Source organism: Syngnathoides biaculeatus, chromosome 6, assembly GCF_019802595.1.
Source record: "Syngnathoides biaculeatus isolate LvHL_M chromosome 6, ASM1980259v1, whole genome shotgun sequence".
NCBI lineage: Eukaryota > Metazoa > Chordata > Actinopteri > Syngnathiformes > Syngnathidae > Syngnathoides > Syngnathoides biaculeatus.
The window spans coordinates 2,883,120-2,909,200 of record NC_084645.1 but is presented as its reverse complement, the minus strand read 5'-3'; the positions used below and the strand labels follow the sequence as shown (position 1 = coordinate 2,909,200).

At 43.8% G+C, this 26,081-nt stretch overlaps 1 protein-coding gene across 1 annotated transcript; it reads left to right on the top strand.

Annotated features, from left to right (window-relative positions):
• The first annotated feature begins 13,336 nt into the window (after positions 1–13,336).
• Positions 13,337–25,300, top strand: spata2l (spermatogenesis associated 2-like). Its single transcript, XM_061822566.1, has 4 exons — positions 13,337–13,494; positions 15,012–15,389; positions 15,479–15,763; positions 23,319–25,300. The coding sequence occupies exons 2-4, from the start codon at positions 15,024–15,026 to the stop codon at positions 24,291–24,293; spliced, it is 1,626 nt and encodes a 541-aa protein (XP_061678550.1). The 5' UTR covers positions 13,337–13,494; positions 15,012–15,023; the 3' UTR covers positions 24,294–25,300.
• The last annotated feature ends 781 nt before the right edge of the window (positions 25,301–26,081 follow it).

Genomic DNA, 26,081 nt, shown 5'->3' with positions numbered 1-26,081 from the left:
GAGGGGGCACTCTCCAGCACTCCCTCTAAGGACTCCAAAAAGGGTGGGTACTCTGCACTGCTGTTTGGTGCATAAGCACAAACAACAGTCAGGACCCGTCCCCCCACCTGCAGGCGGAGGGAGGCTACCCTCTCATCCGCCGGGGTAAACTCCAACGTACAGGCCCCGAACTGGTATAAGTATACCCACATCTGCTCGGCATCTCTCCCCGTGGGCAACTCCAGAGTGGAACAGAGTCCAACCCCTCTCAAGAGGAGTGGTGCCAGAGTCCAAGCGGTGCGAAGGCTGGACCGGCAGGACCATGACAGAATCCACCCCCCCCCTCTAATGCACGACTCCCAGACGTGCCTAAACAACAGATACACACAGACAAAAATTAACATATCGGGCACCCCCCCCAACCCCAGTCTGTCTGGTGGCCATCAAGGCCACCAAACGCGAGGCGTCCGGCTGGACAGGTCAGGAGGACGACCTGGACCAAGTACCAGGATCCCCAAGGGGCGATTCAGGTGGACGGCCTCGGGGAGGAACCCAACGGCGAAGCAGGAACCAGACCAAGCCATGCAACTGCTCCAGACGAAGGCCTCCTCAGACGCGGCCGCGAGACGGCCGGGTATCGGTTGCCGCCGAGGCTCGGTAGGAAGGTGGCCAATGGCCGGTCGCCAACGAAGTTTCAACATGAGGCAGCTGGGGATCAGTCGCTGCCGAGGCTAGGTCATGAAGCAGTCGGGAATCATCTGGAGTGTGAACGACGGAGAGAAGAATCAAAGCCATGACCGCCACGATCACCATCACAGCCATCCCGAAGCCCTTCCAGTTCCGGGGTGGCCCATCAGAACTTCCCAGCTCCTATTGCAGTCGAAACAGGGGCGTGGGGCGACCGCGGGCCTGTCGCCACTGGTACTGGAATGAAGGGGAGTGTGACGCTACCACCGTCTGCTGGACAGGAACGTGAGGCGGCTGCGGAACCATTGCCACCTCCTGGACGGGAATGTGAGACGGCGGCAGCGCCATCACCTCCTGGACGGGAACGTGAGGTGGCGGCGGAACCATCGCACCTCCTGGACGGGAACGTGAGGCGGCTGCGGAGCCATCGCCACCTCCTGGACAACAACGTGAGGCGGCTGCAAAGCCCTTGCCACCACCTGGTCAGGAACATGAGGCGGCTGCGGAGCCCTCGCCACCACCTGGACAGGAACGTGAGGCGGCTCTAGAGCCCTCGCCACCGACTGGACAGGAACGTGAGGCGGCTGCGGAGCCCTTGCCACCGCCTGGCGGAAGGGCGAGGCGGCTGCAGCGCCATCGCCACCTCCTGGACAGGAACGTGAGATTTGGAGAGTGGCTCCCGATACCCCACAGGTGGCAGTACGGTGCATTGTTGCACTTCTGGTGTTTGCCTTGGCACTCTTGAACTGGGCGCTTGTTCCTGAATGAGAGTCGCCTCTTTCAGATGGCTCATAGTCAGGGGTCCCGGAGGAGAACTGGAGGAAAATAGTTCACCTTGCATTTATCAGAATTCACTCCAGCCTCTGAACTTAAGCACTCTACAAGTCGCTTCTGGGTCTTGTTCCTTGAGAACATGCACATTGAAGGCGCTCTGGCAGGCTCATCCTCAATCACCAACTCCACCCATTTCCTACGGCGGTCGGCCGGACACCTGTCGCCATTGCGACATAGGTGTGACGCAGCAGTGAATCTGGGGGCTCGGCTGGGGAAGGAGTCGATGGGTGCCGTGACGTGAGAATCGGTCAGCAGAGCGCCTGTCGAAACCGTGACGTGAGCATGGCAAGGCGGTGGATCTGTTTCCACTGCCACGTGAGCTTGCAGTGAATTCGTTGATACAGCGACGTGGGAATGGTGCAGCTATGGATCTGTTGCCATAGCGACGTGGGAATGGTGCAGCTATGGATCTGTTGCCATAGCGACGTGGGAATGGTGCAGCGGTGGATCCGTTGCCACAGCGACGGATCCGTTGCCACAGCGACGTGAAACTTGCTCGGTAGCGGATCCGTAGACACTGCAGCGTGGACGTGAGTCAGCAGAGAGTCTGTTGAAACCGCAACGTGGGCATAACGCGGCGGTGGATCTGCTGCCACAGCGACATGAGCCTTGCTTGGTAGCGGGTCCGTTGATACTGCGGTGTGCGCGTGACTTGTCCGGGAGTCCGTTACCACAGTGATGTGGACTTTGCTCGGTAGCGGATCCGTAGCCACTGCGTGAACTTGAGTCAGAAGCGAGTCTGTTGCAACCGTGACGTCAGCATAGCTCGGCTGGTTCTTTAGTCCTTGCCGGACCTGGGCCGTGAGGACTGCCAGTTCGGCGCTCTGCCGCTCTATTTCTGCCCGCATTTCACGATAGAAGACCTCGTGATTTAGCGACCCCTCCTCCCTCTGGGCTGCCACCAGCCGCGGGTCTGCTGGATAAACCGTTGCCGGTGAGGAGTGGGTGGACGAGGACGGCGTCTTTGTTGCCACGCAGTGGGAGGCACAAGGGAGCGCCCGGCCTGGGCGTCTCCCCTGGCCGCCATGCAGAGGACCAGGCGGAGATGGCCAAGCGGGTTCCCACAAACGGATTGGAGGACTCGGACCTACCGGGCGAAGACACTCGGGAGCTGGAAACGCGAGGAGGTGAAACAAACTGACAGGGATTAAAGGGATTATTATTCATCGTCGAAATATCTGAGTTGTAGTCAGGCAGCCGGTTATATAAATCAAGGTCTTCCTCATAGTCCGAAAAATTTGAGTCCAAAAGAATATGAGGTACTGGACGGGTCGTGGTCGGGATGCATTCATAGCTTGCAGGGCAGAGCGTGTGACACGGAAGGAGAAGACATCATGGAGCCTACCCAGATCGGACAGGCCTGGTCCTTCGGCAGTCGGTCTACCTTGTGTCGGTCCCGGCGACGCTGGGTCTTTCCTACTGGGTCCTGTTTTGGCCAGATCGTTCTGTCACGACCCATCAATACGGAGGGAGGACCCAAATGCAGGACTCGGGAGCTGCAGAGGTAATTCGGGAAAAACATTTATTGTTCCAAGGTCGGGGATCAGGCAGACAGTCAGGTGCAGCAGCGGTAGTCAGGACCTCGGGCGTAGAGAGCAGGTCCGCGGGCAGGCAGGAGTCGGTACACGGGAGATCGATCAAAGAAGGCACGACTGTCAAAGGAGTCAGGGTTACGGGGTCGGTCGGAGAACAGGCGGAGGTCGACCATGGACAGGTAATCTGCTATTCAATAACTTACATATGCTATTTAATAACTTAGTGTGTTAGCTACCATTGTCTGAGGGGAGACATTTTAATTGCCCATACGGTGCGAGTCTGCCAAGAGTCTCTCTGTTGCATGTATTACATCGCTTTGAGATTTTATGAAGAATACAGTGACTGAACCTGAATCATAGTCTGTGAAAGACATAGCATATTTGTGCTCATCTAAGATTGCGGTTCTCATACGACCTGGTAAGTCAGTGTGAAACAATTGTCATGGCGCTGTAGCTTTTCTGTCTGGCTCCCTATTCCGAGTTGGTACAATTTTTCCTTTTGCGCATATTTCAGATAGCTCTGCTGGCATGGCTATACTGCCATTTATCTCCATGACATTTACCACACTCCCACCTTCATACAACCTTATAATTGCAATAACCAAGAATTTCATGCCTAGTTTGCATGTCATGGCACACATTACACTTATCATCGCTGACATTTTTTTCAATGGTTGGAAAGTATAAAAGGTTACGACTTTCATGAAACTCAAACCGGTGGTTACTTTTAATGATCATATAGTTGTCCCCTTTCTTTAAAGTGACTGTAGCTCCAGCATTTGTCTGTCTTGCCACCAAGAAGATGTCATGTGGCTATGTTGGGATACACAGTGGATCTATTTGCCTTACTCTATGTTGGCATCCATTCATGTCAAGTAGGTAGATCAGCGCCATTCCTCTGCTTTGAGCCATCCCACTGCATTGTGTACCATCCAGCAGCCCGATTGAATGGGTTTTGAATGGGTATTGGACTGGAATGAGTTGTCGAAGCTCTTGAACTTTGTAATATCATTCTTGATATGAGATGTTGCTCCAGCGTCCACCATGAAGACCTTCATCTTTATATTTGTTGATGTCCTTTCATTGCTTGCTCGCTTGTCCATGAAACATCCATCCACGTTATCGATGTCTTCGTCTTCATCGTCAGCAATTCTTCTGACTACATCTTCTTTTCCCTTTTTTCTGCATTGCAATTCAGCATGTGTGTTGGTTCTTCACACCAGACCTTTTGGTTGAACTTGTTTCTGATATGTCCTTTTTGTCCTTGTAACATGTCAGACTGGCTTCTCCATCCTTCTTGTGTGTTTTGGAGTCTTTACTTTGTCTTGAACTGTCTTGAATTTGTCTTCATCACACTGTTAATATGACTAGTTGCCCTCATCTTTTCAGACTCTTCATAGACCCTCTGTCTTCTCTTCAACTCCGAAAACGTAACATTGTCCTCGTTTTGTGTAACATGGACAGCCAATGGCCTGAAAGATTCTGGAAGTCCATTCAAAACAGTTGTACAAGCAGCCTGTCACTCATGTTCTCTTCTACATCACGAAGGGGGGAAACTATACTCGGCCCTTTTAATGTAGTCTGTCTGTAGTCTGATGTGTAAAGGTTCAGAATTCTAGGTGTGCTCTTTCCAGAATAATGCGCCCCCAATATTTTGAGTGCTTTCCTTCCGTCTTCTTAAAATCTGTCTTATCAAAGATAAGCTTTTATCGTCGAGTGCATTTGCGTGTTTCTCTGGGTCTGCAGCGACTGTTTGTGCGCTTGTTGTTACTTGTACACAGCCTACGGTGTCCGTTTGAGTCAGAGAAGCTCTTTGATTTCGTGGAAGAGCAGAAAACAACTGATTGTAGCACTGTCTACCTGCAAGGCAGAATACATGGCTTTAGCATCAGCTATACAGAAGTGCATGTACAGTGAAGAAAATAAGTATTTGAACATCCTGCTATATTGCAAGTTCTCCCAGTTAGAAATCATGGAGGGGTCTGAAATTTTCATCGTAGGTGCATGTCCACTGATAATCTAAAAAGAAAAATCCAGAAATCACAATGCATGATTTTTAATGATTTATTTGTGTGCTACAGCTACAAATAAATATTTTAACTAGAGTTCTGACCGTCAAAGACCTGTTAGTCGGCCTTTAAAAGTCCACCTCCACTCCATGTATTATCCTGAATCAGATGCACCTGTGTAAGGTTGTTAGCTGCATAAAGAAACCTGTTGACCCCATACAATCAGTAAGACTCAAACTTGTAACATGGCCAAGGCCAAAGCGCTGGCCAAAAACACCAGAGACAAAATTGTACAACTCAACACAGCTAGAAAGCAGCTTCGTGAAAAAATGTCCACTGTTGGAGCAATCATTAGAAAATGGAAGAAGCTAAACATCAAGGTCAATCTCAATCAGAGTGGAGCCCCATGCAAGATATCACCTCGTGGGGTCTCACTGATCCTTAGAAAGGTGAGGAACCAGCCCAGGACGACACAACAGGACTTGGTCAATGAGCTGAAAAAGGCTAGGACCACCGTTTCCAAAATGACTGTTGGTAATACACTAAGGCGTCACGGTTTGAAATCATGCATGGTATGGAAGGTACCCCTGCTTAAAGTAGCACATGTCAAGACCCATCTTAGGTCTGCCAATGACCATTTGGATGATAAAGAGGAGTCATGGGAGAAGGTTTTGTGGTCAGATGAAACCAAACTTGAACTTTTTGGTCATAATTCCACTAACCGTGTTTGGAGGAAGACGAATAATGAGTTCCATCTCAAGAACACCATCCCTCCTGTGAAGCATGGGGGTGGTAGCATCATGCTTTGGAGGTGTTTTCCTGCAAATGGGACAGGACGACTGCACTGTATTAAGGAGAGGATGACCACGGCCATGTGAGATTTTGGGGGACAACCTCTTTCCCTCACTCAGAGCATTGAAGATGGTTCGTGGTTGGGTCTTTCAACATGACAAACACCCAAAGATCACAGCCAGGAAAACCAAGGAGTGGATCCGTAAGAAGCATATCAAGGTTCTGGCGTGGCCTAGCCAGTCTCCAGACCTAAACCCAACAGAAAGTCTTCTGTGTTTCTCAGGGACAGCCCAGTAACCTGGCTGATCGAGAGAGGATCTGTGTGGAGGAGTGGGCCAAAATCCCTCCTGCAGTGTGTGCACACCTGGTGAACAACAACAGGAAACATTTGACCTTTGTAATTGCAAATAAAGGCTACTGGACCAAATATTAACATTGCTTTTCTCAGGTGTTGAAATACTTATTTGCAGCTGTATCAGACAAATAAATCATTAAAAAAAAAAAAAATCAGACATTGTGATTTCTGGATTTGTCTTTTTAGATTCTCTCACATGGACATGCACATACGATGAAAATATCAGACCCCTCTATGATTTCTAAATCGGAGAACTTGCAATATAGCAGGGTGTTCAAATACTTATTTTCTTCACTGTACAACAGATGCTCAACGGAATCGATAAATATCAATATGCTAAAACCAGGTATTCGATGACAACCAAGGAGCTATTGCACTAGCCAGGAAGCCAGCTAATCGACAAAGGTGTAAACATTCATCCATCCATTTTCTTTGCCGCTTATCCTCACGAGGGTTGTGGGTAATGCTGGAGCCTATCCCAGCTGTCAACGGGCAGGAGGTACTGGTTGCCAGCCATTTGCAGAGGTGCAGACATATTGATATAAAATATAAAATGTGAAACTGTGAATAAAGGGAAGATTTGTCTAAAACATTGTGCCACTGACAATATGATTGTTGACTTGATGACAAAACCAGCCTCCAAGCTAAAACTGAAAAAGTTTGCACGATATTTGTCACTTAACGTGCAAGAAGTGTGTATGTTTTTGTTGTTGTTGTTGAGTCACTCGAGGCGCCTGAGGATGGTACTCAGAAGCGGTAGAGTCGCATGTGGGACGCTCTGTTGTTCTCCAAAGAGAAGAAGGAGAAGATGACGAGAGAATGTTGGGAGCAAAGGATGATGGGGTGATAGACATGGAGGTAGGGGGGACGAGCCTGTACCACCGGGGCTAGCGGGGGAGAACCCGAGCAGAAAAAGACTTGAAGTCCCTTTCAATATTGGCTCTGGCCGGTGCAGGTCTTGTGGAATCACCATTGGCAGGCAGTACAGGTGATTAAAGCGACGTCAGAGGGAAAGGTGTGCCTCTTCTTCAGAGCCGCCCCCGTCCGCAAAGCCTGACGCACAGCCTTCACAGAAGCCGTGAGCGAAGAATGCGGTGCATCAGCCGGTGTGGCTGATTTTCGGCGCCGTGGTGGCATATAATGGAGCCGAGCTGTGGTGCTTTTAGGGGGATGTTCAAAGCCGCCGCAGGACTTGATGAACACCGTTGAGCCGAGCTGCATTACTGCGCGCACGAGGCTGAGTGAGGCATTCTCAGCTTGGTTCTTCAGATTCGCCGCCGTCTGCGCAGCAGCCCGATGCCGTCCGACGCGCACATCAACATATTTCGTACGCGGATCTTACGTTATGAAAGACCGATTACGTGGTCCGCCCCAAACTCTTATTTTTTTTAGTACTTGTATACCCACCTACCTGTTATTTGGAACCCACGAAGCTCTCATCTTCTGCACCCATGCAATCCATTTTTCACAACGAACCGGGTCTCTTACAAAGTTATGAAGGCTAAAATCCATTCTCCCGAGTGTTCAAGCAATGTCCAGCAATGCAATGAGCTGGCATTTTGGCTAACACAAAGGAACAACAGGCTACCTTCCTGGAGGTAAAACTAATGGAAAGAAACGAGTCCACTTGGGGGCGCCGCTGTCCTTTACGTCACTTCCTGCTGCTTCTCGAAAACAAATCCCTCGAGAGGATTTTCGTGGCATGAGTTACAAAAAGCTGTTTACGTCAAAATCATGTTTTGTGGTGAAAAAACGCATGGGCCCATATTGGCTGACATTTTTTCATTAATAACATATTAAAAATCATCCATTTCATGCCAGTAGCCCTTTAAAGTTCAGCATTTGGTATCACAATGGCAACTGGTTGGCACTGTGTCAGTATTATCATATGAGAGTGTCAAGGGGCTGGCTATACTGTGTCTCTGGCAAATTACCTCTGTGGCAGTATAAGACAAAAGCTGTAGAAATGGATCCCACAACACGTAGATATGATTCTCATATGACAGAAATACTGTGAAACAGGAACCATTCAGTCCATTTCATGACAGGACCCCTTTAAATGTCATAGTGCTATGTGCGCCTTTACTCATTGTGTCCTGCAGAAGGCCCTGTTACCCTGACCACTATGTTATATGTATTGTTCACCTGTTATGTTCCGTTTCTGGGTTCGTTAATAAAGAGGTGTGAGGCAAAGCAGAGCGTTAGCACAATTGTTATTTTCCGAAGCAAAAATGGCTGGATAAAATCAAATACAAGAAGTTCTCCAGGAACTGTTAAAAAAAAGCTCCCAACGCAAGACACTGTGTTCATCAGTTTGACAGTCTTAGCGGCCCCATGAGCGTAACTACAATGGACAAAAATGAGTTTGAAACAGGTAAAAAAATCAGGAAAAAAAGCATGGTAAACATACACACACTGTCATGGAAAACGACGTGATGAATCTAAATACTTGCGATGTTTTGGATCCCTAGAGACATGAATATAATCTAAACATTTGCAGCATGCCCAGGAAGGTTTAGAAGATACAATGACACATACACATGTAATAGATAGGTTTCCAAGTACACCATCTTGTGTGTCATAGAGGTCAGAGAACACAGGTGATAGGTTAATTTATCCGATTGGTCTAAGGGTGGTGGTGGTCAGGTGGTCAAACCTATCCATAGGAGGTACAGACTTTATATAACTGATATATTCCACAAATTACAAGGAATTTTTCAGACACTCTCGGAAATGTTCTCAAATTCCACAGTGTCGCTCTCAGGTTTACAAATCAATCATCTGAAGCATTTATATTAGTTTTGTTTATACAAACAGGTTTACTAAACATTACAGCCATTATTCTTTTCTTCATAGCTTTCTTTCACTTTTATTTTAAAGTAATACAACAGTAAACTTTTATTGTAAACCAAAATCTAGTATTTTTTCCAGTGGTATAAGGTATCTGAAAGTGAACATAAAAATTCACTTGTAACAAAACAATTGTGATTACTCGTACTTAACAATGTAAAATTTCCAGCATTAAGTACCTCAGTGAAATCGTCCATTTGAAGGACATAAAATATACAAAAGGTTACTCCACATTTACAACCACAAACTCTTACAGTTAATGTAATGTAATATCCATCCATCCATCCATTCATCCATTTTCTGAGCAGCTTATTCTCACAAAGTTGTGGGGAAGGCTGGAGCCTACACATGTAATATTACATCATAAAAATGAGTAGTAATAATATGATTATGATTATCATCAAACAGCTTCTTCTGCTCTACCAGCTCATGTAAGATCTTGCCAATGCAGACCTTGGCATGCTTCCCACGACGCTTTGCATTATGGAGATCAGTCTGCATCTCCTCTAGCTTCTGGAGAGTATCATGGTACTTCTGCTTGAGGCTATCAGGCTGGAAGACATAAATGTGCTCTGAAGTTACAACCTCCACACAAGCACCAACGTCTGCTGAAGGTGGTTCCTCTTTCATGGATTGCAAGGATGAAGTACACATTCTATGACTAGCCGGCCTGGACTGGTTCTTCAGAATATAAAAACACACTATAAAATACCATTGATACTTATATTAATCTATGGTAAACTTGAACTCAACACATTATACCTGGATACAAAATAAAAAAAAAAATAAAATCTTAAAAAACCTTCAAGTTATGGCAAGGTAGAGGAATTCCAGAAATTCATGAAAAAGCCTGTATATATTAGCAGTGACAAAAAAATAAATAAATCAAGAACTGAGGGACTGTATTAATAATACTTAGACATTATTAAAGATCCAGTGTCAATGCTTGCTTTGATTAACTCACATTGATATGCAATATTGTGCAAATTAATTAATGGCGCCTAAAATGGTCCTACCTCGTGCTTTAAAGAAAAAAAAAGATGGCATCAGTCTTCTTGGACTGTGCTTGGAGAGACAGAAGTCCACTTCTCTGAAGAGTTCAGACCAAATAACATCATATCTTGACAGCACCCATTGCTTCTTCATCACTGTATCAATGCGGTTGATGGCATGCAACTATAATTATCAACCTTCTCTTTGGTCTTCCTCTCGCTCTTTTGCCTGGCAGCTCCATCCTCAGCACCCTGATATATACCAATATACTCACTTTCTCGGCTCTGGACATATCCAAACCATCAAAGTCTGCTCTCTTGATCCTTGTCTCCAAAACATCTAATTTAGGATATTCTCCTAATGAGCTAATTTCTAATCCTATCCATCCTTTTCACTCCGAGAGAAAACCTCAACATCGTCATTTCTGCCACCTCCAGCTCTGCTTCCTGTTGTCTCTTCAGTGCCACCGTCTCTAATCCGTACATCATGGCCTCACCACTGTTTTATAAACTTTGCCCTTCATCCTAGCAGAGACTCAACTGTCACATAACGCACCAGGTACCTTCCGCCAGCTGTTCTAACCTGCTTGGACCGGTTTCTTCACTTCCTTACTACACTCCCCATTGCTCTGGCATAATGACCCTAAGTATTTGAAATCGTCCACCCTCACTATCTCTTCTCTCTGGAGCCTCACTCTTCCCCGACCACCCTTCTCATTCACACATATATATTCTGTTTTACGTTGGCTGATCTTCATTCCTCTCCTTTCCAGTGCATGCCTCCATCTTTCTAATTGTTCCAGCACCTTTTCCCTGCTTTCACTGCATATCACAAGATCATCTGTGAACTTCATGGTCCAAGGGGATTCCAGTCAAACCTCATCTGTCAGCCTGTCCATTACCACTGCAAACAGGAAGGGGGTCAGAGCTGATCCCTGATGCAGTCCCACCTCCACCTTAACTCATTCATGGGCAGGGTGGCAATATTTTGCCTGATTGAGATAAACGTCTCCTAACAGGCCACAATCAAGGAAATAACACTTCTTTTTCGTTTATGGTTAAGCTATATGATAACATTACTAATTTATAATCTCTTCCCAAAAATCTAACTGCTAACTTTGACCAATGTGTTATCCTCTCCTGATACCAAATTTTGGCTTCAGATTAAAACACTTAAATATTTTGATATACTGAAGGATATAATGCGTGAAAATCATGATGTCCCAAAAATGGGACGCTGGCCACGAATTGGTTAATGGCTTCTGTCACACCAACGACGCACCTCACCATTGTTCTGCTGCCATCATACATGTCCTGTACTATTCTAACATTTTTCTGCCAAGCCAGATTTACGCATGCAGTACCACAGTTCCTCTCTTGGTACTTTGTCATAGGCTTTCTCTAAATCCACAAAGACACAACGTAGCTCCTTCTGACCTTCTCTGTACTTTTCCACTGCATAAAACCAGACTGTTGCTCACAGATACTTACTTCTGTCCTGAGTCTAGCTTCCACTACTCTTTCCCATAACGTTAGTGTGTCCCCCATCAACTTTATTCCATCTATAATTCCCACAGCTCTGAACATCGCCTTCGTTCTTAAAAATGGGAACTTGCACACTTTTCCTCCATTCTTCAGGCATTTTTTTTACCGCTAGTATTCTGTTGAATAAGTTGGACAAAAACTCCACAGCCATCTCTCCAAATTGCTTCCATGCAGGTATGTCATCAGGACCAACTGCCTTTCCATTTTTCATCCTTTGTAGTGCCTTTTTAACTTCCCCGTTACTGATCATTGCCACTTTCTGGTCCTTCACACTTGCCTCTTCTACACTTCCTTCTCTCCCATTTTCTTCATTCATCAACTTCTTGAGGTATTTCTTTCCAAGTATTTAGCACACTACTGGCACCAGTCAACCTATTTCCATCTATATCCTTAAACACCTTTACCTACTGCACATCCTTCCCTTCTCTATCTCTCTGTCTGACTAACCTGAAGAGATCCTTTTCTCCTTTTTTGTGTCCTACCTGGTGTCCATGTTGTCATATGCCTCTTGTTTAGCCTTTGTCACCTCTACCTTTACCCTACCTTTGCTCAATGTACTCTTTTCGCCTTTCCTCAGTCCTCTCAGTGTCTCACTTCTTCTTCTCCCTTCTCTTTCCTTGTATGACTTCCTGTATTTTGGAGTTCCACCACCAAGTCTCCTTCTCCCCTTCCTTACCAGAAGACACACCAAGTACTCTCCTGCCTGTCACTCTCATCACCTTGGCTGTCGTAGTCCAGTCTTCCGGGAGCTTCTCCTGTCCATTCAGAGCCTGTCTCCCCTCTTTCTGAAAGGCTGCACAAAATTCTACCTATTCTAATTAAATGTAATCCACCTGCGTGCTTCTACCGCTAGTTTTGTAGGTCACTCTATGTTCCTGCCTCTTCTGGAAATAAGTGTTCACTACTGCCATTTCCATCCTTTTTGCAAAGTCCACTACCATCTGTCCCTCAAAGTTCCTTACCTATCAGTTCTTCAATCACCCCTGTTTCCTTCCCCAACATGTCCATTACAATCTGCACCAATCACAACTGTCTCTCCGTCTGGGATGCTCAGAACTACTTAATCTAGTTCCTTCCAGAATTTCTCTTTCATCTCTCGGTCACATCCTACCTGTGTGGCATAACCGCTTATCACATTATACAGAACACCCTCAATTTCAAATTTCAGCCTCGTCACTCAATCTGATATTCTTTCGACCTCCAAGACATTCTTAGCCAGCTCTTCCTTTAAAATAGTCCTACTTCATTTCTCTTCCCTCTACTCTGTGGTAGAATATTTTAAACCCTGCTCCAAAACTTCTAGCCTTACTACCTTTCCACCTCCTCTCTTGGATTCACATTATATCAACCTTTCTCCTAATCATCATGTCAACCAACTCCTGAACCTTTCCCGTCATAGTCCCAACATTCAAAGTCCCTACACTCAGTTGTAGGCTCTGTGCATTCCGCTTCTTCTCCTAATGAAGGTTAAACTAAAACACACTCACCGGTGAAAAGTTACTTAATAGCCAACGCCTGCACGGTTATGACAGCCAACCAACACCAAAAAAGGTAAACTTAACTGATGCCAACTAAATTTGATGTTATTATCTTTCACAATGTACAATTGAAAGGATGTCACAGGATGTCAACACACAAGTGAAATACGACCCCAAGCAATGTTTTGCCCTGACCAGAAATTGAAGCAGAATAACCACGTGAAAGGGGCCTGTGCGCAGTCTCGTTTTTAATTATACGTCAAGAAGAAGGAGGAGGAGAAGGAGGAAGAGAAGAAGAAGAAGAAGAAGAAGAAGAAGAAGAAGAAAAAGAAGAAGAAGAAAAAAAAAGAAACCAGTTGTAGTTATAGTAGTGTTCGGGAAGCGTGGTCATCGTATATTTTCGTCTTTTTGACAACCATATTACGAAAACAAGTACAGGTGAATTTGAGTTCTTTCTTTTTCGTCCAACCATGTCTATGGATGTATGTGCTGCATAGCATCTCTTCGAGTTGATAGCTAGCAAGCATTCGGGATAATACCTTTTAATGCAGTTACTATGTATCTATTTAAAACTTAGAAATGGAACAGGTCTGATTACATTTCGTCTTCGAATGTCATCATTGGCTGCGCACGTAGCTAGTTGGGCGTGGGACACATTTAAATGCGCATATCCGACTGTACAGTCGCTACAGCGGTGTGAGGATCAGAGTGTGTTTGGTTTTGGACCGATTGAATCGGTGAACAACAAATGCGGAAGGGCAGTGGTATTTACATACCCTTTACCATTGCTTGTTGTTTGCGTTACAACTAGCGAGTTCCTTCCTCATTGTATGAAGTGGTATAGATTTTGACCTAAATAAAGACCCAAGTGTTTCTCCATTTTGGTTAATTAATGAACACTTTATTTAAAAAAAAACATTTGGGAAAATAATTTACACTTTACAATATTTGACAATGTGTGTGTTTATGACACAGTTACGGTATAACAACAAATTGAACCGCTCGTGGTACCAAGATGGTTTAGTTACGATTGCGACCCTGCATATTCGCGGATTCTTCTCTCAAGTTTTTCCCCCATAATGCAGTCACTCACATTCGAAAAATATATGTGTGTGTGTGTATATATATATATATATATATATATATATATATATATATATATATACGTGTGTGTGTGTGTATGTGTGTGTATATATGTGTGTGTGTATATATATATATATATATATATATATATATGTATTTCTATATATATGTGTGTGTGTATATATATATATATATATATGTGTGTGTGTGTGTGCGTGTATATGTGTGTGTATATATGTATGTATATAATATATGTGTATATATGTATATATATGTGTATATGTATATATACTATTTGCTGCTCCAATGTATACACACACATATATATGTGTGTGTGTATATGTATATGTGTGTATATATGTATGTATATATCTATTTTAATGTATTGATTTCATTGGTGAGAAATGTTTAGAAAAGCCTCATACATTGGTTTATTAATGTCTGTGATATGCTTTTGGCAAAATATCTTTACAATTACAGTGCCGTCTTTTTTTAAGGCTTACTGAACTCAGCCAGTTTAAAGGGGGTGGTTTTGTCTCATGGAAATGAGCTTTTACATCACCAAACCCTTCAATTGCGGGGCCAACGACATATATATATATATATATTTTTTTTTTTTTAACCATGATGACTACAGATAGAGCAACAACATTGTGACTTGGTGACCTACGACTACTTAAGAAACAGCAGCCCAGAGTGAAGATTTGTTTGGTTGTGAAATTTCACACTGATGAGTCCCAGGCAGACCAGAGTCCTTTTTTCGTTTAAGAGAATCTGAATTGACCATACACTAGACTAATTATGAGTTGCTGTTACTGATCTGAATGTCCATTCAGTCCAACTGTAATAGTTTATCTTTCTTTCAAACTCAGCTGATACCCAAGATGAGCATCTTTCAACAAAGAGTGCAACATTTAGTTGCTGCTTATGATCATACATTGGAGCAGCAAATAGTGAGGACAGGCTCCTACCTGGCGTGCAGCGATAAGGAGCTGTGGAAGCAAGTGGAGGAGGTCTTGAGCAACAAAAATGCTCAAGAGGCACACTGCTTGAGTCTGGATCCTCTGAGGATTATGGAAGACTCTCTCAAAGTGGAAGCAGCATTACAAAATGGATTGAAAGCAGGTACCGACAAGCAAGTGAAAGCAAGAGGAGGACTCCTAGGCCTTGCCAAAGCATTTGAGCTTCTTGAACAAGCCGCTTTGAACCTTTACCTTGGGCCCTGGAGGCAAGAGTACAAAGTTGTCAAGGTTCATTAAATAGCATTATCTGTAGTAACGAATGCAGCTAATTTTTAAAAAGTGTGTTTTCCATCATGTTTGGTTCTCTTGTCTCCCAGATGTACTCAGGGATGTTTACACACTACATCAAACCAGTGCTGTCCGAGCCACAGATTGAGAAAGTGTTTGGTTTACTAGGATACCAGTGCTCAAGACGACGGGACCTTCTTAATCTCCAGTTCCTCAACCCATTGATTTTGGATGATTTCCTCTCCCTGTCGTGTGCCTTTTTTCTGGCACGTTGTGAGTGCCGCCTCCTTTTTAGGGCTCTGGAGAATCATGGCGGTGATCCCCAGTGGGAGCTGTGCATGGTCAGGGAGAGACTGCGGGGATGTATCATCCAGGTATGTTAGAATTGATTCTACATTGGAAATTAATAATTGTTTTAAAAGATCTCTCTAATCTCATGAATATCTATACTTATTCCATAGTTCTCTACATAAAAATGATTTCTGCAGGAAAAAAAGTAAAGCCAAGCGAAATGTAAATACTCACCACCCACCCTACGGTTACCGGGGCCCAGACTAGCAAACATTGTGTGTGGTGGAGTTTCATGTATTAAAATTGGGGAGACAAGTGGGGGTGGCATAGTTTCTAATTTTGTCACAGCAGATCCAATAACACGTCGCTCCAAATTGTTGGTTTATACTAGTGTATCGGCATCCTTTTTTTTTTTTTTTTTTTAAATAAAGCTTGTAACACAATGGTTCCTCTACCTATGAAATTAATCCATTCCGGAAGTCATTTTATAACGTGAATTTTTCGTAAGTAGAAGCCTATTTAACATGTAAATAGTGTAATGTAATCCGTTCCGACCCCCCTTACCACGCCCCAAAAATAAGCATTCAAAGTACATAATGTAAAGAATTTTTAAAAAGGTTAATTTATCTTTAGCGTTGGGCGACAATGCGAAGAGAAGGGTGTGTGACAAGCAAAAGGCATCATGGGGCATACGAACGCACACAACTTAATTCCACTAAAGTTTCTCAGGACCCATGATGAAGAAAGATGAATAAACTTGCAAAAAACACAAATGAAAAAGTAGTACTTTTCCAATGTGTGTTAGCTTGTGACAGCGTTAGCATGATTCAGTGCGACAGTCGAGTGTCCAAGGGAATCAAAAAGTAGCGTGGGTAAAGAATGACATCCGTCCTAGCCAATGGGATGCCAGGAAAATGCTACGGCCATAGCCAATGTGAGAGTAGCTTTATCATGCTACATAAACCAAGATACAGAATGTTTACGTACCACCCTTCAGTCAGACCACTCTCGTACCTGCACTCATTTACTATAAAGTCTCACTGTTATAACATTTGTAGAATGTGGTTTGGCAATGTTTTTTTATTTTAAATAATTAGTGTTCTCCATTAAAAAGGTGTTGCGTGGATGGCTGCATATGTTTGTTTTCTAAGTTACCCATGCCATTTGCCCTAACACAGCCCCATACCATCACAGATGCTGGGTTTCGAATTTTGCATCCACAATATCTTTTGCATTGCATGCTGACAGCTGAATGATGCTCACAGTTTCATGGTGAATGTTATTTTCCCCCCTGTATTTAAAATACAGTACTAGCTTTTTGTGGTCTGTATTGTCTGTGCTTTCATCCTTCATGAGGATGTGCCAAGGTGGAATTGTAACCCGGCACTATTTGATTCATTGAATTAAAAAAAAAAAACTTAAGGCATATCATCTAAATATGGCTCGAAACATCCATCCATCCATCCATCTATCCAGTTTCTTCACCGCGTATCCTCACAAGGGTCGCGGAGAGGGCCGGAGCCTATCCCAGATCTCAACGGGCAGGAGGCGGGGTACACCCTAAACTGGTTGCCAGCCAATCGCAGGGCACATTGAGACAAACAGCCGCACTCACAATCACACCTAGGGGCAATTTAGAGTGTCCAATTAATCTTGCATGTTTTTGGAAGGTGAGAGGAAACTGGAGTGCCTGGAGGAAACCCACGCAGGCACGGGGAGAACATGCAAACTCCCCACAAGTGAGTCTGGGATTGAACCTGGGACCTCAGAACCGTGAGGCCAATGCTTTACCAGCTGCGCCACCGTGCCGCCTTGGCTCGAAACAATAGGGTAATATTGCGGACACTTCACTCGATTGTGAGATATTCTCTTCTTTGAAAAGGGCTTCCATGTCTCATAGTCGATGGGCAGACGAGCTGCCAGCCAAGCCGTGCCTCACGGACGAGCACGGCTTCAGCCGGGCTGGCTTATACATATACTGTCTTGGAGTCTGTTGTGGGTTAGACGTAATCCGCATATCATCTAAATATGGCTCGAAACAATAGGGTAATATTGGCCCGAACGCTTCACTCGATTGTGAAATGTTTTTGTCTTTTTTTGCGCAACGCAGAATATCTGTATGCAGTGACCACAGCAGCAGTGTGCAATTGAGCATGCGTGCAGATTCGAGGGAGCAGTGGTTGGAATAGACATGTTTTGTGGTTTCGCTCTCTCAGTTGACCGTTTGCTTTGCTTGGGTGGATCGGAAGTTAAACCGTTCTCTCTCCCCCTTTTTAGCCTTTATTCTAAGCAGTATGTGTGTAAAACCAGGCACTGCTTCATCGCCTAGCTAATACAGTCCCAGCAGTGAAGCATGTTGGTGGCAGAATGTGGCGGTGTTTTTTTAGCTGGAGGGACAGGACGACTGGTTGCATTTGAAGGAAAGATGAATGCGGCCAAGTACAGGGATATCCTTGAGGAAAACCTTACGTAGCTCGACCCCTTACTTAAACCCAAATTGATAATCTCTGGAGAGACCTAAAAATGGCTGTCCACAATGTTCACCATCCAACCTGACAGAAGAGGAGACGTCTGCAAGGAGGAACGACATAGGATGCCCAAATCCAGGTGTAAAAAAAACTTCTTGCGTCGTTCCCAAAAAGACTCATTGCTGAATTAGCTTGTGCTTCGACTAAATACTTAGCAAAGGGTCCGAATACTTCAGGCTGTGTTATTTTTTTATTTTTATATTTTAAGCTGCAAAATTGTGAAATTTTTTTTTATTATGGGGTGCTATGTGTACATTGCAGAAAACAATGATTTTAGGGAATTGCTGCAATATAAAATTTGTCTGAACACTTTCATACCCAATTTACATTTCAGCACTATTGTGCAATACATACAGTCTTGAAATATCCTTTGAACGCTGCCCACCTTTAGATAGGTACGAGGTCAGGTTTTCTAAAATATATTTTAAGTATGTTCCAGATCCACACAGTCTTTAGAAGATACAGTGCCTTGTGAAAGTATTCGGCCCCCTTGAAGTTTTCAACGTTTCACCACATTTGAGGCTTCAAACTTCTTCTTCTTTTCCTTTCGGCTTGTCCCGTTAGGGGTCGCCACAGCGTGTCATCTTTTGCCATCTTAGCCTATCTCCTGCATCTTCCTCTCTAACCCCAACTGCCCTCATGTCTTCCCTCACCACATCCATAAACCTTCTCTTTGGTCTTCCTCTCGCTCTTTTGCCTCGGAGCTCCATCCGCAGCATCCTTCTACCAATATACTCACTCTCTCGCCTCTGAACATGTCCAAACCATCGAAGTCTGCTCTCTCGAATCTTGTCTCCAAAACATCCAGCTTTGGCTGTCCCTCTAATGAGCTCATTTCTAATCCTATCCAACCTGGTCACTCCGAGCGAGAACCTCAACATCTTCATTTCTGCCACCTCCAGTTCAGATTCCTGTTGTTTCTTCAGTGCCACTGTCTCTAATCCGTACATCATGGCCGGCCTCACCACTGTTTTGTAAACTTTGCCCTTCATCCTAGCAGACACTCTTCTGTCACATAACACACCAGACACCTTTCGCCAGCTGTTCCAACCTGCTTGGACCCGTTTCTTCACTTCCTGACCACACTCTCCATTGCTCTGTATTGTTGACCCCAAGTATTTGAAGTCATCCACCCTCGCTATCTCTTCTCCCTGTAGCCTCACTCTTCCCCCTCTACTTTTCTCATTCACGCACATATATTCTGTTTTACTTCGGCTAATCTTCATTCCTCTCCTTTCCAGTGCATGTCTCCATCTTTCCAATTGTTCCTCTGCATGCTCCCTGCTTTCACTGCATATGACAATATCATCTGCGAACATCATGGTCCAAGGGGATTCCAGTCTAACCTCATCTGTCAGCCTATCCATTACCACTGCAAACAGGAAGGGGCTCAGAGCTGATCCCTGATGCAGTCCCACCTCCACCTTAAATTCCTCTGTCACACCTAAGGCACACCTCACCATTGTTTTGCTGCCATCATACATGTCCTGTACTATTTTAACATACTTCTCTGCCACACCAGACTTACGCATGCAGTACCACAGTTCCTCTCTTGGTACTCTGTCATAGGCTTTCTCTAGATCCACAAAGACACAATGTAGCTCCTTCTGACCTTCTCTGTACTTTGCCACGAGCATCCTCAAGGCAAATAATGCATCTGTGGTACTCTTTCTAGGCATGAAACCATACTGTTGCTCGCAGATACTTACTTCTGACCTGAGTCTAGCCTCCACTACTCTTTCCCATAACTTCATTGTGTGGCTCATCAACTTTATTCCTCTATAGTTCCCACAGCTCTGAACATCCCCTTTGTTCTTAAAAATGGGAACTAGAACACTTTTCCTCCATTCTTCAGGCATCTTTTCGCCCGCTAGTATTCTGTTGAATAAGTTGGTCAAAAACTCCACAGCCATCTCTCCAAATTGCTTCCATACCTCTACCGGTATGTCATCAGGACCAACTGCCTTCCCATTTTTCATCCTTTGTAATGCCTTTCTGACTTCCCCCTTAGTAATCATTTCCACTTCCTGGTCCTTCACTCTTGCCTCTTCAACTCTTCCTTCTCTCTCATTTTCTTCATTCATCAACTTCTCAAAGTATTCTTCCATCTATTTAGCACACTACCGGCACCAGTCAACACATTTCCATCTCTATCCTTAATCAGCCTAACCTGCTGCACATCCTTCCCATCTCTATCCCTCTGTCTGGCCAACCTGTAGAGATCCTTTTCTCCTTCTTTCGTGTCCAACCTGGTGTACATGTCTTCATATGCCTCTTGTTTAGCCTTTGCCACCTCTACCTTTGCCCTACGTCGCATCTCGATGTACTCCTTTCGCCTCTCCTCAGTCCTCTCAGTATCCCACTTCTTCTTCGCTAATCTCTTTCCTTGTATGACTCCCTGTATTATGGGGTTCCACCACCAAGTCTCCTTCTCCCCTTTCCTACCAGATGACACACCAAGTACTCTCCTGCCTGTCCCTCTGATCATCTTGGCTGTCGTCGTCCAGTCTTCCAGGAGCTTCGGTTGTCCATCGAGAGCCTGTCTCACCTCTTTCCGGAAGGCCGCACAACATTCTTCCTTTCTCAGCTTCCACCACATGGTTCTCTGCTCTACCTTTGTCTTCTTAATCTTCCTACCCACCACCAGAATCATCCTACATACTACCATCCTATGCTCTCGAGCTACACTCTCCCCTACCACTACTTTACAGTCAGTAACCTCCTTCAGATTACATCGTCTGCACAAAATATAATCTACCTGCGTGGTTCTACCGCCGCTCTTGTAGGTCACTATATGTTCCTCCCTCTTTTGGAAATAAGTGTTCACTACAGCCATCTCCATCCTTTTTGCAAAGTCCACCACCATCTGCCCTTCAAAGTTCCTTTCCTGGATGCCGTACTTACCCATCACTTCTTCATCGCCCCCGTTTCCTTTACCAATATGTCCATTACAATCTGCACCAATCACAACTCTCTCGCTGTCTGGGATGCTCAGAACTACTTCATCTAGTTCCTTCCAGAATTTCTCTTTCAACTCTAGGTCACATCCTACCTGTGGTGCATAGCCGCTAACCACATTATACATAACACCCTCAATTTCAAATTTTAGTCTCATCACTCGATCTGATACTCTTTTCACCTCCAAGACATTCTTAGCCAGCTCTTCCTTTAAAATAACCCCTACTCCATTTCTCTTCCCATCTACTCCGTGGTAGAATAATTTAAACCCTGCTCCCAAACTTCTAGCCTTACTACCTTTCCACCTGCTCTCTTGGATGCACAGAATATCAACCTTTCTCCTAATCATCATGTCAACCAACTCCTGAGCTTTTCCTGTCATAGTCCCAACATTCAAAGTCCCTACACTCAGTTGTAGGCTCTGTGCATTCCTTTTTTTCTTCTGACGCTGGATCCGGTTTCCTCCTCTTCTTTGTCTTCGACCCACAGTAGCTGAATTTCCACCGACGCCCTGCAGGTTAGCAGTGCCGCAAAACATTTGAGGCTTCAAACAAAGGTATAAAATTAAATGTTTTTGTCAAGAATGAAGAAGTGGGACACAATCGTGAAGTGAAATGAAATTATTGGATATTTCTAACTTTTTTAACAAATAAAAACCTGAAAAGGGTGGCGTCCAATATTATTCGGCCCCCTTGCATTAATACTTTGTAGCACCACCTTTTGCTGCAATTACAGCTGCAAATCACTTGGGGTATGTTTATCGGTTTTGCACAATGAGAGACTGAAATTTTTGCCCATTATTCCTTGCAAAACAGCTCAACCTCAGTGAGGTTTGAGCATTTGTGAACAGCAGTGTTCAGCTTTGCCCACAGATTCTCGATTGGATTCAGGTCTGGACTTTGACTTTGCCATTCTAACACTTGGATATGTTCATTTATGAACCATTCCATTGTAGATTTGGCTTTAGGTTTTGGATCATTGTCCTGTTGCAAGATAAATCTCCATCCCAGTCTCAGGTATTTTGCACACTCCCCAACAGGTTTTCTTCCAGAATGGTCCTGTATTTGGCTCCATTCCTCTTCCCATCAATTTTAACCATCTTCCCTGTCCCTGCTGAAGAAAAGCAGGCCCAGACCATGAGTCTGCCACCACCATGTTTGACAGTTGGGATAATGTGGGAGGGTGATTAGCTGTGTTGCTTTTATGCCAAGCATCATTTTGAATTGTGGCCAAAAAGTTCGATTTTGGTTTCATCTGACCAGAGCACCTTCTTCCACATGTTTGCTGTGTCTCCAAGGTGGCATGTGGGAAACTTTAAAGAAGACTTTTTATGGATATCTTTCAGAAATGGCTTTCTTCTTGGCACTCTTCCTTAAAGGCCAGATTTGTGCAGTGTACGACTGATTGTTGTCCTATTGGCAAACTCTGTCATCTCAGCTGTAGATCTTTGCACTTCATCCAGAGTGATCATATGCCTATTGGCTGCATCTCTGATCAGTCTTCTCCTTGTTCAAGGTGAAAGTTTAGTGGGACGCCCAAGTCTTGGTAGATTTGCAGTGGTCTGATACTCCTTCCATTTCAATATGATTGCTTGCACAGTGGTCCTTGAGATGCTTAAAGCTTGGGAAGTCTTTTTGTATCAAAATCCCAGTTTTAAACCTCTCCAACAGTATCTCGGACCCGCCTAGTGTGGTCCTTGGTCTTCATGAAGCTCACTGCACTTTAAACAGAACCCTGAGACTATTGCAGAGCAGGTGCATTTATACGGAGACTTGATTACACACAGGTGGATTCTATTTATCATCATCAGTCAGCATTGGATCATTCAGAGATCCTCACTGAACTTCTGGAGTGAGTTTCCTACACTGAAAGTAAAGGGGCCGAATAATATTGCACGTTCCACTTTTCAGTTTTTTATTTATTAAAAAAGTATATACAATCCAATAAATTTCATTCCACTTCATGATTTAACCACTTGTTGATTCTTGATTTAAAAAAATGAAAATCTTATGTTTGAAGCCTGAAATGTGGCAAAAATTTGAAAAGTTCAAGGGGGCCGAATACTTTCACAAGGTATTGTAGCTTAATAATGACCAACAAACCTGCACATGAAATCACATTTATTTTAAAGCTGCTTATGCTCTCTCTCCAGGTTGCACTGGAAAATACCAAAAGGACAATGGGATTCAAGCAGCCGCTGATGGAGTCTGATGAAGAATCAGATGTGGATCTGTATACAGACGAGCACATTAATGGGGGGCAGAGAGGAATGCTTGTTACTGTTGATGAAACTTCCTCCTCGTTAGTGTGGGGGACTCTGCCTGTTAAAATGCACCACAATCGAGCAGTGTCCCCATCCTCCAAAGCCACAAAAGAATGTGTTTGCATTTCAGCACTCAGCTGCCAGGTTACCAAAAGGTTGCAATCTGAACCATTCCGAAGCTCCTCGGGAAGAGTGAGTCAACCTCACAGTGCAGGTGGGGAGACAACTGGTGATTTGAATCTACAACATTACAGCCGAGGGGAAGATATTGCAGTGATGGGAAAGAGTGAGGTGGAAAGCAACCACCTTTGTAGCTGCCTTCAATCTCCTCAACTGTACTTGAACCAATGTATAGAATGCAACACAGTCCACGATATTTCCTGTCCCGTGGTTCAGCACTGTTCCCAGGAAGGCCACAAAGTTTTGTTGCCTGAAGAGATGAAAGAAGCAGCAGCAATTTTACCTCGGAACCAAAATGTTAAACCACAAGCTTTGAATGGGTCTCCAAATCTCAGCAGCATCAATGGAGCAATGTTGTCTTTATCTTTTTGTGATAAAACAAAATCATTGAGTCCCGTTTATCATCCAATCAGTTATCATGACTGCTGCAACCTCAACCACCTTGATCCCCAGGTTCTATGTCTCAGTTGCAGCGTTTTCCACTCAGCTACCTGCAAAGGTTTAGACTTTTGCAAAAGTCAACACACACTCAAAACACTGGGTAACTGCTCCTGTGGGAGGGCTTGTTCCAGAAAACCCATGGTTTTGTGCAGATATTGTGGAAAAGAGTATTGTAATGATTGTTGGTATAGAAATCCTCTTACATGCATCTGTGGCCAAACATTTGATCAGGCATCCCTCTGACTTCTCAGCATTAATAATGCCAAGATAATTTAATTTACAGTGCCTTAAATATGCAGACTGGGGAGAAACGGCAATGAATCAAATGCTTCAGTGTTGCCTTGACTTAATTAAAAAATACTTATTGTGTTCAACTTTTTATTTAGCTCCTACATACAATTTCTGTAACTCATTGCCAGGCCAGATTATATCTTGTTTTCATGTTCTCCTCTGGGGCCCCTTATGTAATTCACTGCCATGCAAGTTGTTTTGTTTGTATCCAGACTACATTGCAGTACATTTACTGAATGGTCCTTTGAAGGGGGAACTACGAGTACCCAATTTACATGTTAAATGCAATACTATATCTGATCTGAATCCAGTGTTTTCACAACTTTTGCATTTGGAAATATGGGTAAAAACACTTCTTCCTCACTTGGGTCAGTGGAAAGGGGCTGTAAAAAGCCATCTTTATTATTATTGTTTTTCTAAATCTCACCATAAAGCCAGAAAAAAATAACATCTGTTTAGGTTTTGTTCGTGTTTTTATTTGTAAACACCAGCCAGAAAGAATTTTTAGTTCAGTTTCATACAGTCATGTCATCAAGCTTATATGTGCTCTTTAACATAGCAGATAATTGTTGGATAATTGTTTTCTGTCTTGGTCACATAATCTGCATATAGCATATTATATTGGAGATTAGTGACCCACTTTACATTTGGTTTGCCCTAGTGGTGGGGAAATGCAGCATCTTGACGCTTTAAACCATTTCAGACAATTTGAGAAAGGATTCTTTTTCTTAAGGTTTATAACCACATGACATTTGCTGGCAATGTGTGAAATTACAGGTAGCTCTATCTTCATGTGTGATGCAATGAATCCTGACACTTTTTTGGCTCTTGGGAATGACTATGTACTACAACTCACCCCCCCCCCCAAAAAAAAAAAAGGATGAACAAATCATGGACAAAGTGTATGATAAAATAAAAAAATGTGAAGGTTTTCTTGTCCATAAATGATTCCAATAGTATGTGATGTGGCTATAGTCATTATGTTTTTGTCATCTTGTATGAGCTTATACAGGCAGAGAACAATGAGTGCTTGTGGAACTGGAGTGAGGGCACTGAAGATGTATGCTTGTGTAACCTGGGCAATGATGTACAGAGGAGCTTTTGATTTTTACAGTGCCTTGTGAAAGTATTCGCCCCCCTTGAATTTTTCCCCGTTTGCCACGTTTCAAGCTTTAAATACAGATATAAAATACATTTTTGTCAAGAATCAACAAGTGGGACACAATCGTGAAGTGGAATTAAATTTATTTTACATTATATATTTTATACTTTTTTTTAACAAAATAAAAACCTGAAAAGTGGGGCGTGCATATATTATTCTGCCACCTTGCGTGAGTACTTTGTAACCATTTGCTCCAATTACAGCTGCAAGTCGCTTGGGGCATGTGTATCAGTTTTGCACATCGAGAAAAATTCTTGCCCATTCTTCCTTGCAAAACAGCTCAAGATCAGTTTATTTGTGAACCATTCCATTGTATAAACTATCCAATAAATTTAATTCCACTTCACGATTGTGTCCCCCTTATTGATTCTTGACAAAAAAAAAAAAAAAAAAAATATATATATATATATATCTTTATGTTAGAATCCTGAAATGTGGCAAAAGGTTGAAAAGTTCAAGGGGGCCGTATACTTTCACAACGCACTGTAACAGGACAAAAAAGACGCTCAGTTAAAGTATGACACCCCAGGAGGAGAGAGGGGAGAGACTGTCTCGTACAATTCAAAACAACATTCTCT